The 13,822-nt window shown below is 43.4% G+C and overlaps 1 protein-coding gene across 1 annotated transcript in view; it reads right to left on the reverse strand.

Annotated features, from left to right (window-relative positions):
* RNFT2 (ring finger protein, transmembrane 2) overlaps positions 1 to 13,822 on the reverse strand; it is a 32,802-nt gene that overhangs the window by 7,420 nt on the left and 11,560 nt on the right. Inside the window, exons 7-8 of the mRNA XM_005147832.3 lie at positions 12,862 to 13,015; positions 2,554 to 2,703 (exon numbers count right to left, since the gene is read on the reverse strand). Coding sequence (XP_005147889.2) covers positions 2,554 to 2,703; positions 12,862 to 13,015 — 304 coding nt within the window. The remainder of the gene's footprint in view (positions 1 to 2,553; positions 2,704 to 12,861; positions 13,016 to 13,822) is intronic.

Below are 13,822 nucleotides of genomic sequence, written 5' to 3' on the forward strand. Positions count from 1 at the left end.
GTCTAATATCCATTTATCACCCCATGCACTGAAGCTGCATCAGTCATCTTTCTAGTGATACGACTGCAGCAATTGGGTTCACAGTGAGTGTTTCTGTTCAGGACAGGAAAGAAATAAAACCTGATGTCCTTACTGATGAACATTTGGGATTTCCTTGTCAAAATCACAGACCCGTGCTTATACAGTCCAGATAGAGACACCAAGACAGCTCCCATCAGCTGTGCTATATACACCCTTCTCCAGGTTGAGCCTGCCCTTTGTGTAGGGAAAGGGGATGCTGAGCCCTGGATTTCTGCCAGCAGCACAGAAGCTCTGAGTGCCAAATTGGCTTCTGTGGTTTTTCTAATGTGGTTTGTGGCTTTGCTAATGTGGACTCCTCTGGGTATACTTTCAGTGTCTAAGACAAAGAATTAGACCTGCAACTCCCGTGATTGTAGATGGGATGCACACACCTAATGTTTCATGATCTGTATGAGAAGCGTGCTCCCACTTTTCTTCCACTTCCAAGTGAAGTCTCTCATGTGCAGAGGTCTAATCCTAACCTGGACACATGTGTGGTACTCAGCAGTTGCCACATAATGACCTGGGACATGTTCCTGGACCTTACACCCTTCAGCTGGCCTATGTTTCTGTGGACATCTTTGATGAACTAGATGAATTAAAAAACATGAATGTCAAAGGCACAGGCTGTAGCCAAAGCACTTTCACAAAGTGTGCACCTCAGTCCTATCCTAAGGTATAGCCAAGGCTGGTAAATAGCTGCCCTCTCCTCTTCTAAACAGCTGATCATCAAGACTTTCCAAAATGGGGTTGCTTTTCCAGTCTCGATCATCACAACACCACCTATGAAGGCTTCACAGTACAGAAACACCAAGTTAAACCATAAAGAACTGCTGGCACCTATGTGTCAGGGCCCCGAGTGCATTAATAGGCCTGCATGGCCCTGACAAGCCTCACCTGGGGTACCCACCTACCATCCCTGCCCATAGGGGCAGGAGCTCTATTTAAGCTCAGCTTGGAAGCACCAGTTCATGTCTGAGCTATGCTATGTAAGTAGTAGTTTCCAGTTCATCCACAGCCATAGGTGTGCCAAGCTACAGATTCCGCTGACCTGGCCACCCCAGCATGTGGACTGACTTCCTACCCTCACCTTGAGACAAGGAACAGATGGCCCTCACTGCTTCTCCACACTCTAAGGGCTTCTCTAAGTATCAGAAATAGCATGCAGAACTACAGGTAAGAATGCTTTCTCCAGGTGTTGAGTAACTCTTACAAGAAGGGACACAATCTCTCTTTGTAATTGTGATCTGTGTACCTGACCTCACAAGCTAGAAGGGTTGGATATTGTCCAAAATGGAGCCAGGCAATGACATCTATGAAAGGGGAACAAAAATCTCCAGCAGGACAGAGTACAGACCAGAAAATATACAGCTGAGAGAATGGATGGGGGTGTAGGGGATTCCTCTGGCCTCAGGTTCTTTCTGTTCTGGCATAGTTTGCTGTGCACAGACCTGCTGTGACCAAATCATTTCTCACAACTTCTTCTGCCTACCTTGCTTACAAAAACTATGTTTCTTGGCAGCAGAGGTTGCAATGTTCCATTCCTATACAACATATAGATGCAACTCCAGGCACATCTTGCGTAAGATCTATTTTATGGTTTAGTTATGACTCAGCAATCCATTAGCCTCTTTAAGCTGTTTTCAGCTCAGCTGTCTTCTGTTCTTCAGTCTGCTTCTGCAAAGCCATAGCCCCTTTTTCCTAGGTACAGACAAGTATCAGGGCTGCAGCAAGCTTGAATCATCTGGCCTTTCTCAGAGATGGACAATATAGATATAGATCCTTATTCAGCTACTGCTTTGCCTTTAGGCAGGGTTCAGTACACACAATTAGACATACAACTATTTCTAGACCTCAAACTCAGGACTCTAAGTAAATCACACTTATTAATTTCCAATTGTACAGCCAGACTTTGTGCTCTTAATGCTTGTGAGGAAACATTACTCTTGTCCATTGCTAAGATCCTGGACTTGTATCAGCCAGAATGGGGCCAGAACTACCTCTTTTACTTCATAAGGATTTGGATGACTCTTTCCCTGTTCCATTGAGTATTGTGACTAACAGAGTACCTGTCCTGCCTGAAAGGCAGAGGAAGGCTTTGAGAGAAACATTTAACTGTCTGCAGTCCTCCTTCTGGTGTTGCATCTAGAAGTTTAGTGACAGTTAACATCTCTTCCAGTCCTGGTCCCCAAGACTCCACTCCCATTCTCTTCTAGCTTTTATAGAAGGGTATTAGAAAGCAGCAATGACTTCATAAGCCTGATGCAATGCTACATGAGGACTCACAGATTTTCCTCTAGCTCATCAGTGCCCACATACTGGTAAAGCAAAAGGCTTTTGGCAACTAAAGCACATGGTGTTCCCATCTGCTGCAGCTTCCCTTCCTGCCTAGTGCTAGCAACAATCAAGAGGTACATTTGCTCCCTTCAGCTGTGCTTCTCTCTCTGCTCTTGCTACAGCTCCCATAGAGGTTATTAGGGAGGTGCTACTTACCTTGCAGAGGCTGTATAGGATAATCAGGATCCCACCAAGGAAGTAGCTGCTGGATGGATCATCTCCCATGATGTATTTATACCATAGCTGGATGGGGACAAGTGAGCGGAAGAGCTGGCTTATCTCCTCTATGATCAGGTAAAACTTCCCCTGTAAAACCCAATCAAACAAGGGGCACATCATTACTATCAGGAAGGCAAAACAACAGCACTTAGGTGATGTAGGGCTTGTGGTCCCTGTCTATCTGCACACTGCTAAATGGTGCAGAGACCACTATTCATGACATGTAGCTTTCTTTGCAGCCATTTAACTTGGGGTGTAGAAAGGATAACTCCATTGTTTCATAGTGTTCTTCTTGCTCTGCCACTTACACAGCTATTCTACACTTTTGTGTCTTAAAACTCTTAGAGCAAGTTATGGATATAAACCTTATTGATGACGTAGACAAAGCTAAAGAATGCTAAAAGCAGGCATTAAGACTTACAGGAATTAATATGGCATAAGTTGTAGATACTGTTAATGCAGGGTAGGTGTCTCTGATCCTGTACCCCTTCTGAAGCTACAGGGATTAGATGGAAGGTGGCACTGCTCTTCCTGACAACTTTCTAGACCATGCCAAAGAATCGAGTTCATTATCTATTTGCCAGCATCCTTCCACTCAGGTGTGTGCTGGTGCCAAAGAATCAAGTTCATTATCTATTTGCCAGCATCCTTCCACTCAGGTGTGTGCTGGCTCTTGTGTCTTGTACAGCACACAGATAAGACTGGTGCCGAAAGAAAACCCAAACCCTCAAGACATTTTAAACTCGAAGACAACAAACCTTCCTGAGGGCCTTAAGGAAGAAAAAAGAGGGGGGGGAAGAGGGAAGTTGAAACACTTCTCTCTCAAAAGAGTCTCAAAGAATGGGTGTCATCCTTTGTAAACCTGCACCAAAGCTGTCCCTGCCATTCTGGTGTTTACGCCCATAGAAAGCATTCCTTCCTTGAAGGACACCTGCAGGGTAACAAACTCCCTCCAGGCTTACACAGCCATGAGATGCAGCAACTGAAATGGCTCTTTATTACCACGTAATTTCTATTAAAAGCACATAAGATTAGGAAAGCTGGCTAAGTAAAGCTCTAATTTAAACACACTCCAACCCCCTACTCCTATTCTCAGTCTTAATGAGGATCCTTTATGTTCTGTCCCACACTGTTTAAAAGGGAGAATTGGTGACAGGGCCCCAGGTCAGGGCAAGCTGTGAATGCAGAACTAGGCTTAACCTCCACTGACACTATTAGGACTGAAAGATTCGGTTTTAACATGGCCAAATTATTTTCTTTAAGATCATGGAGCAGGGGAAATTCCCTTGGAATTCTGCTGTGCTGTCCCAGTCAGTACTGTCATCAGTGATGTCATCACAGGGCAGTTGTTAACTGGGGAGATTTGGAGTGGAGATTAAGTCCTGTGCAGCCCCTAAGCAGCAGCGAGTGCCCTTCCCCAGGGGCTCAGAGATGAGCTCACTCCTCAGGCCGTCCTGCTGCACTGAGCAAATCGAATCCTTCAGAGGGCTCTGGCATGCTCATGATCTCATATCCCCCCAGGGACAGGGAGTGAGGTCACACCAGCGGTTGCTAACGGACCTGGGCTGCTTTCTTCTTCTCTCCCATCCAATCCCCTCCTCCTTGTTAATCCCAGGTGGCATCACATAGCAAAAATGGAATAGCAACAATCTGGAGTCCTAAATGCAAGCAATTTATTAAATTAGCACAGAGGTCTCTATCCAGCCTCATGCTTCAATGCAATCATCGTTTATTTCGGGTGCCCTTGTGACAGAGGGTCACAGTCTGCTAATGACTATGCTGTCACTTCCTTCCCTTCACACAGGCAGTTCTCTGCCTCCCCCTCCTCAGCCAGCTCTGATGAAAGCTACAGCAAGTTAAAGGCAGCAAACTGCTTTCTCTGACTCGTTCCTCCCATCAGGCTCACACTCATCTGCTGTTATTCAGCCCTGGTTCCCTGGCAGGCTGGGCTGGGACAGGTCACTGCTTGCTTTCTCATTGCATCAGACAGAGCTTCTGGATGCAGGATTTGGGGCATCAAAGCTGAAATTCTTCTACAACAGAAGCTTTTGAGGCATGTAAACACCAGAACCCACAACAAAGCATATGGAAAGATGGGTCACAGGCAGCCCTAGAGGTCCAGACAAGCTGCACAATTGGAAATGGCAGTGTGCGGCTCTAAAATAAATATGCAACAAGCGACACACTTCAATTTTCTAACCACAAAATCTCCACCCTTTACAACGCTTTCAAAATCCCTTTATCTAATGCAAACCTTCAGTTCTCAGTGGTAACTGCAGGGTATCAGAATTCCTTGGCAGCTAGGTACTTATTTACACTGTCACAAGAGTGAAGTCAAGCTTTAAATGGGTGCATCTCTCCATCCAGCCCCTTAAAACCAGCCACCTGACCATTGATAAGCTTGGAGTGATTACAGCTAGGAGGAGGGAAGCAATACAAAGGAGCTGAGCATCATTTAGAGAAGTAGTGCTACAGTAAGTACTTCTAAAAATGTACTGTCCTGCATCTCAGTCCTCAGAGCAACACACCAACCCTTTTTTAAACCAGGAAAGGTGCCTAGAAAATCAGCATTAATTCTACAGTGGACTGCAGCAAAAATAGTTTTCCTTCTGAACCTAAAGCTTAGAGAACAGCGATTATTCCCTACAATTCCAGCAGCAAAATCTAGCCTTCTGATAGCAGTAACTTAAAGCAGATGGCACCCATCACTGGGTGGAAGCACACCCAGTGTACCTGTCTGTCATCTGCTTTTCAACTTTGTTATATCTTGGATATCTAGGTTGAAGCTTTCAAAGTCAAATCTTTGTCTCAAGCTGTTTTTTGTCTGAAAACCTCAGCTAGAAGTACTTCAGCTATTTCTCATTAGGATAAGGAAGAGCTGTCTGTTATATTAAGCACAAATACGACTATTCCTCCCATACATCTGACTGTGAATGAAGCTTGAAATAAGGCAAGGCCTGCTTCTGTTAGGTGACTTCCTATTTCATAAAAAAATCCATGTGAATTTGGGAATCTTCTCTTGTATACACTCTACAGAAGTTGAACAGGTCTTCAAGATCAGCAAAAGCTCTTTTTTTGAGAGCCTGTGAGCCTGCCCAAGTGCATGACTGGGCTGTGCAGGAGCACACCTACCTTGCTGGACTACAGAGATTAAATAGCATGTTACCTGGAAGTATACCTGGATGGAATAAAGCCACATACCAGAGAAGTCTCTGTTCTGCTCTCATCAACCTCTTGGAACAGGTTGGAGTTAAGCCTGGCTAAAAAGGTAGTACACTCCTTACCCTGCTTCCTCAGTTACTATAAAAACTGACAGTCATCTACTACTGTTAGCAAACACTTCATTAGCATAAGTGGCAAAGGACTGTGCTGTGGATCCAGTTACAGCTACTCTGATGGGCCTTATGATACCATGTGGTGAAACTATGATTTCTCTTTTTTTCCCGGTTACAAACTAAGCCAGTAACTTGTGTACAACCCTCTATTTTTCTCTATCTCCTTCAGCCCATAAAGACCATTTTTAGCCTTTAAAGCAAGCACTTATTATGAGAGCAGAATTCAGGATTTCCATACAATTGTGATTTTTCTCTCTGTACATGCAATACATTATGGTCTGTAACAATGTGATCACTCTATTTTTTCAGTGTGAGTGGTACTAATTAAACATATAACTTGTGAGTATGGTTTCCCCGCTACTTGAAGGCAGATCTGCATCCTATTGCTTCATGTTACCTGAGCATTAATCAGAGTAGCCTATCACTAAAACATCTTCACTCTCTTTATGATACCACTGCAGTAAAAGATGTTTTAAACCCCCATTACTTTCACATTGTTGGCTGACATAAGGGACAGCTATTTTCTCTATTTTCTAAATGAGAGCTCAAAACACACAGACTAAGGTTAAGGTAAGTTTTTTTTGGTGTCTAAGTTGAGATGTCTGGGAGTAGACTTTTTATAAAGCACTTAGTTTTATAGCTCACATTACCATTAAAAGCTAAAGCACTGACTTCAGTTTGCAGCTGTACATGACTCTTCTAGAATCACACAGGAATTATTTGGCAAATGAAGGATGGAATTGAATTCTCCAGTGTAGCATTCAACTTTAACTTGTAGAATATTCCTCCTCTTCCAATGGTCTCTTTGTTCTCTATGCCTTCCAGTTTCTACAACAGCTTCTTTCAATACCTCACCTTGCTTTCACTGGTGATGGACAGAAGTCTTACAGAAAAAGAATACGGATTCACACAATTATAACTTGAATCACAATTTAGAAACATCAAAGGGGGCAAATTACAGCTGCAGAAGCACTGCTAATTCCCACATAGTCTGGGCACTGACTTAGTGGTCCCTTTTGACATAAGGCTTTGCATACGTGTGCTCCACAGAAGGAAACAGGCATGCTAAGGTTTTACGCAGCGGAATTAAAATGGGATGTAAGAGAAGTGAGAGAAGTTGCAATGAGGCAACTGTAAGTTGTGATTAGCACTCAAGGGAAGTTCCAAGTCTCACTTGTTCTGTTGCCAGCAGCATTAGGACATATTCTGAAACAGGAAGATGCTAGAAAAACAACTTTTGAGACCTGCTGGCAATTTGGATGAGAGGAAAGCAGGCTCTGCTGAGATTTCAGGTCATATTGCCAATATAAGGAAGTGTTGGGTAGGAGCAGTAAACAGGATTGTGGCACAGCGGATGCTGGTGAAAATCCATGCAAGGCTAATGAGGAGTAATTCCAAGGTGGGATTAGAGGGGAAAATGAGATTTTTACTTGGTGCACAGCATGTCTGAAAGTTGCATCTTGGATGTCTCAAACTGGAAAGTCAAACTTTGCACATAGGAGCAACGATTCCTTTAGAAAATTAGTAGCAGTGACTTTCAAAGTGTGATAGGGAGAGGGATAGAGAAGAGTCCCAGCTCCCCAGTACCTAATCCTATGCTTTAGTAAGTATTTTTCTTTCAGAAGTAATAAATCCCCCACTTCTGACTCTGGCACATCACATCTGTCCCAGGCTGTAATAGACAAAAGTCTCTGCAGAACCATCATGTAGCTCCTGTGGCTCCAGAGGATCAAAACTAAGGTTGTTGCCCAAGAAGGCTAATCTATTTGAGTGAGTTCTCCCAAATAGCATCCAAGATCACCAAGAAGAGGGTACAGAGAGGACAGGCCATTGCCTAGCTCGAAATGCCACTTTAGCCACACTATCAGAGAAGACTAGGATTAACTTGCATATCACACAGTACAAGAGAGAACAGACATGGAGCAGGAAGGTCTTTACCCAGATATTCTGTAGTACATCTATGTGCCTGCTCCCATTGATTGTTTTAATATTTCTGAGGTTTTTGATCAGCATCTACAGGACTCCAATGCTCCAAGAAACCTTGTTTTTCTCAGGATGGAAAAAAGTACACAAATTTCACGTAAAATGAGTGATAACTATCTAGGTGCATGATGAAAAGGCTGCAGGGACATTAGAAGGCTGCTGCCATCATTGCAATTAATATAACTTCTCTCTGGAACCTTCATTCCTCATGTGAGCTGCCTGGAACAGGCTGTGGCCTAGAGAAAATACTTTGGCAGAAGCAAACTGCTCCAACTTGCTCTTCTTGTGATGTAGAACAATCATACAGAATCATAGAAAGGTTTGGGTTGGAAGGGACCTTAAAGTTCATCCAGTTCCAAACCCCTACCATGGGCAGGGACAACTTCCACTGGAGCATTTTGCTCCAAGCCCCTGTGTCCAACCTGGCCTTGAACACTGCCAGGGATGGGGCAGCCACAGCTTCTCTGGGCACCCTGTGCCAGTGCCTCAGCACCTGCAAAGGGAAGAGCTTCTGCCTAAGAGCTCATCTCAATCTCCCCTCTGGCAAAACCATGCTAGGGAACATGGAATGCACCTAGGAAAGGTATCTGGTCCAAAGTCCAAGTGCAATGCCATATAAAGAATGGGTCCCTTCATATAAGTAAGTTTTCTCCAACCAGATTTGATGAGATGGTACTGTAAAGAAAACATCAAAAAAACCCGATCAGCCAAAAGTAAGTCTTTCCAAAGAGGCAGTGAGGAGTCCACAGTGCTAGTGTGGATGAGTATTTGTACATTGCCACTATTTATACAGCACCAAAAAATATTCACAAGAATAATGCCAGTCTTGCCACAAAAGAAACCTCATTTGTAATGATCCAGCTTTCAAACACAACTGACAAGTCAAAATACTGTGGGAGATGTTTGGGAGGAGTTTCTGCCAGATCTCAGAGGAAAGATATTTCTCCAAAGGAAAAAATCATGTCAGGTAGTTTCCTTGGAGGAGTCTGGGGCTGTTTCCCTTGATCTCAGGTCTCTAAACCAGATGTCAGAAGACTCCAGGATCCCACAGCAGAGAGCTTCTGTTATGAGGAAAAAAAAAACATTTTGGGTACCTTCCTTGGAGGAATCTGGGTCTTCTGTTTGGGATCTGGGGTCCCTACAGTAATTTTATGCTATGTTTTCAACAAACAAATGCTAGTGTTTTCCTTTTGAATTTTCCATCTTCTGGAAATGCAGCTCCTTGTAACTTGGCTGCACATCTGCACTGAGCATGCAAAGAAAATACTGACATGTCTGCTACTAAGGCTGTTGGAAAGAAGTTTGTCCTTGGTATCTTTCTCCCCTGTAGAAACAGGGAGATATAAAACAGAACCTGGGTACCAGTTTCTTCCAATTCTTTGGGTTTAGTTTTCCTTCCCCCCTCTCTCCCTTCATGTTTCACTCCATTCTCCAGCACTAGACTGTTGACAACAGCATGAGGAGGGGATGGGAGACTTGCAGGCACCCGGGATTTCCTAAAAGGAATCTTTGGCAACTGTGTCTTTTTATTATTTATTTCCTTATTTTTAATTCCACCCCCCTCAAGCTGTCATTCCTTAGCAGTGCAAATGAAAAGCTGCTGTTTATGTGTGTACAACAATGGAGGCCTCTGCAGGCCACATGGCTCCTGCAGTTTAATTTACTTTAATTCATTTTCTATTGAACCAAATGATCTTATTTGCCTTTCTTAATGGAGAGCCTTCAGCATGCAGGGTGGGAGCCAAACCCCCCTTCCAAAGAAATGATGAGCCCAGCTGCTATTAAAACTTGTTCTCAGCTGGATGTGCCCCTCAGCTCATGGGGATGAAGGGACAGCTTTAGGCACAAGTATGCTCCTTCTCCCACAACCTCTGATTGCAGAGGTGTAAGGTTGGAATCTGATGCTGGGATTCCCTTCCTTTTTCTACTTTTGTCTCCTACTTGCAGGTTCTTTCTCTGCCTTCCAGCCCAGTTGTAGTCTCACAGCCTCTTGGCATCTCTGTTTTCTGAGCTGGTTTGGAACCTGGGAAGGTCTGGGATTAAATAGTCAGATTTCCAATCTCCATTCTTTGGAGGGGTTGCTTGCAAAGATATTCCATTTAAATAATTCAGTCTTGGAGAACTCTGGCTAGTTGTAGCCTGATAATACAGCAGTCCTTGTGCTTCACATTTCAAGCACTCATGATCGCATTTACTGTTGTCTGTATTCTGATTGCAAAGACGGACTCTTTCTGCCTCTCAGATCATAAATCCTATGCTAAAAATCCAAGATGGATCTTGATGCCGCCTGAAGTCAAATGTTGCCCTTCCTGTGATGGTGTTATACTAGGAATACATGACCCAGTACTTTATATTGGGAGAACTGAGTGCTTTAGCCCAAATTCCTAGTGTTTACTATCAAAATGAAAAGATGAATCTAACTGGAGGTAAGAGTGGAGTACTAGTCACTCTTTTCATTAGTGTCTTCATGCAACAGAGTAGGCCTATCAAATGTACAGCTGACACTAAACTGGAAAAGGCTGTAAACACTGGGAAGAAGGATTATAATCCAAACTCTTCTTTATAGGCTGAAGAAATGGTCTGGAAAATGGGGGGGACTGAAGAAAGTCCAGAACAGAATTGGATCTGGAATGAATGATCTCTGAGAAAACACTCAAAACTGGTGGTGTCCAGTCTACAGAGAAGCTGAGGGGAGATGTGAAGACTTTGATGTGTAAAAGAAAGAATCTAATCTTGTTCCATTCACAATGGATATGGAGAGGTAAGAGTCTTAAAAGAAAGGACATTCAGAGGGCATGCCTTGTACTAGAAAGGCTATGAAAGCATCAGTGGAAACCACATGCTATTCACAGCAGACCAGAATCTCAACGAGCAGCATGAAAAGCCAGATTGGCTTTGGAATGTCTTTGAACTTCCAAAATGAGGAGCATGCCCAGAGGTTGAGTGCAGAATGATCAAAGTACTGCAAGGAAGCTCAAGATAAAACACCTCTATCTCATTCTAAGCTGTGCTGAACTCTATCCCTGACAGTGCAGCAACCTCCACTTAAAGCTCTGTGTTACGGGCAGCTAGAAACTGCAGTTCTGGCTGGTTACATCAGCAAAATTCTCTGTGTCTACCATGGAAAAATCTTCTAGCTCTATTCAGAGTGTAATTTATTTCTCCAGCAGCTTGCTATCTACTGTGATTATGTGTCAGACATCCAGAAGTTCATAAACTACAAGCTAGGCTTCAAGCAGGAACATTACTACAAGCATATGGGGAGGAAGAGAAAAGCTTTGTATCTGGCAAGTATTAAGATAGCAGATAGTAAATAAGTTGATAAGAACTTGGTCAAAGATAATGTGCTTAAAGTGCAATAGAACTGTTCTGAGAAAAAGCTTAAAACTCATCTGAAACTAAGATGTGTAGCACTGTGCTGGCCTTAAGAGATAAGCTGGGTCACCCAGCTCAGGGAAAGAGCTCAGCTATGTGGTTACCAATTACAATTTCTATGGTATCCTGTGGTTTTCTTGGAGCATTCCCATCCCAGTTTGATCTTGCTTAATTTGTAACACCAGATCTCATCCCTGGTTGGCTTAATGGATGCCTTGTAGAGAGAGGAATAAAAATAAATCCAGATCCATAGTGGTAGGTAACAGCAGTTTCAGATGTCAAGGGACAAGAAGACCATCAACAACATCCTAAGACAAAAAGACTCAAAAAAAGTGAGAAATATTGCTATCCAGAAAAAGGTATTAAAAATGAAGCATCTGTGCTCTGAGTCATTATAGGCCCATGACAGATGTGATCTTACCAGCCTCCCACTGTAGCTGCAAATAAAGCCCCCTTCTTTCTTCTCTCCCGACAAGGATTAATGAGTACTTGGGATAGCTCTCAGACAAGCAAGCAAAGGCTGTGAACCTTTTCCAACACTGCAATTTATCTTGGGAAGACTATTCACATTGCTTTTCCCTCCCTCCCCAGGCTGGATTATGCTCTGACCTAGCACATTAATCTCCCAAAATATAATAATAATAATAGAAGAAGGAAAAAGAGCTGGACAATTGCCAGAAATAAATTAATAAGCATCTCATAGCCCTGCTGTGCAGGAACAAACTGCTCAACTCCCCTGCCACCCATGTCATTTCTAAGCAAAACTATTCCCAGTTTAGACATCCCCTTAAGTGCCCTGCCTGAGACTCTCAGCAATGAATGATGGTATCTGGCATCTCCATCCTGCCTTTCATCCCAACAGCTGCCAGGAAGATTCTTTACCAAATGCAAACAGTACACACTGCTACATTTGCCACTCAAATGTAGTTGCCACCAAGTGGAGGAAGAGGCACTTCATGTGCATGTCAAAAAACAGTATGAAAAGGGCTTTCAAAAGAGAACATAGTGAGAAAGTTTCAAAAGTTAGGCCTAATCTATATATGCTTTCCTAAACATTTGTTAGCTATTTAGTTAAAGTATTTCTCTGCCCATGGTCACAACTGGTGCTGTCTTCTGTGGCATCAGAAGCTTACATTTAATGCTGTTACTTCTTTGACCAAAGTATAAAGCCAAAGAGATAAGTACTTGCAATTTCCTCCCATAAAGTGAAGAGATTGGTGGTTCAGAAATACTTCCTTGCAGAGATTACTCAGAAAACAAGATTTAGAACAAGATCAACCGGAAAAGCCTTTATCTCATTGCTAGTAACTACTCCTTCTCAAGCAATGTTTACCTGTCTACAGCTGAATTACTTGCTGGGATTACCAAACCTCAGGCCTGTGATAGCTCAAAAGCCAAAAAGCTGACTCACCAGGTGACTTTCCGCCCAAATTTTATCAAAGGTTTTACTATTTTTATTCTTCCACCCATATTTCATGCTGGAAACATGTTGCAAAGGTATCAGGTTATCAAAGACAAACATCCATATAGCAAGAAGAAAAGAGACTCCTACCTTTGACTTGACAGCAAGGATGATCTTTGGCAGGGCAACAATTAGGCATTTCAGTGCAATGGTGAGGTATTTGAGTACAAAGTCTGCGATGCCCACAATCCACATCAGGTCGAAGAAGTCCAGCCTCTCCAGGTTGGGTTTCAGAAATATAAGGCTGAAAGGCATGACACCAAGGCTCAGATACCAGCAAGGAGAACCTCACTTAAGCTTCCTGATGAGCAGCTCTATCCACTGCAGGCTAGAGAAAGTCTAGGAACTCCACTGAACTTCAGTTCCCAAGGGCAATAGGAATAAGACATGCAGATTAGTCCCATGGTTCCTCTGGGCCTCCTGACTTTGGTCTTGCCCATTCCTACTGAGGTCAGCAGGTTTGCCCACTATCACAAAACAGGACCCAAACATGTATGAAACCTATTTTGGAAGACTGCAATCCACACTGTGAGCTTTCGTCTAATGGCAGTGCCTTTAGTCCACAGGCTTGCTCCAGCGGATCTGACTATAAAAGCTTACCCTTTGAAGTCAGCAGTAGTTATGATTCTTTGGGGAAGTCAAGACCACTGTCTCCTCTGCAACTGGCTTGCTGCAGGTAGAACTGCTGCAGGAGCAGCAATCTCTAAAGCTATCTATGCATGTGAAACATGCTGGTGACAAAGGAAGCACTGTTAATGTGCAAAGAGATCAGGAATTGAGGTGTGTTATGTCCTGATAGTAGCTTGCCACTGTCTGAAGCAGAAGCTGGACTGTGTTAAGCAGTAACTCTTATCAGAAACAAAGATCCAGAAATGTAGTTCCCTTGACACAATGTTATTGACTGGGCTGCACATTTGCCCTTTAAAGAGGGGATTCCAGGACACCAGAACTTCATAGAGCAATGGGCAGGAGCTACTGACAGGAGCAGCAATGAGACTGAAACACCAGGATTCCTCTTCAGAAATGTACCTACTAAAGCCTCGTCATAGAA

Source organism: Melopsittacus undulatus, chromosome 12 (genome assembly GCF_012275295.1).
Source record: "Melopsittacus undulatus isolate bMelUnd1 chromosome 12, bMelUnd1.mat.Z, whole genome shotgun sequence".
Lineage (NCBI taxonomy): Eukaryota > Metazoa > Chordata > Aves > Psittaciformes > Psittaculidae > Melopsittacus > Melopsittacus undulatus.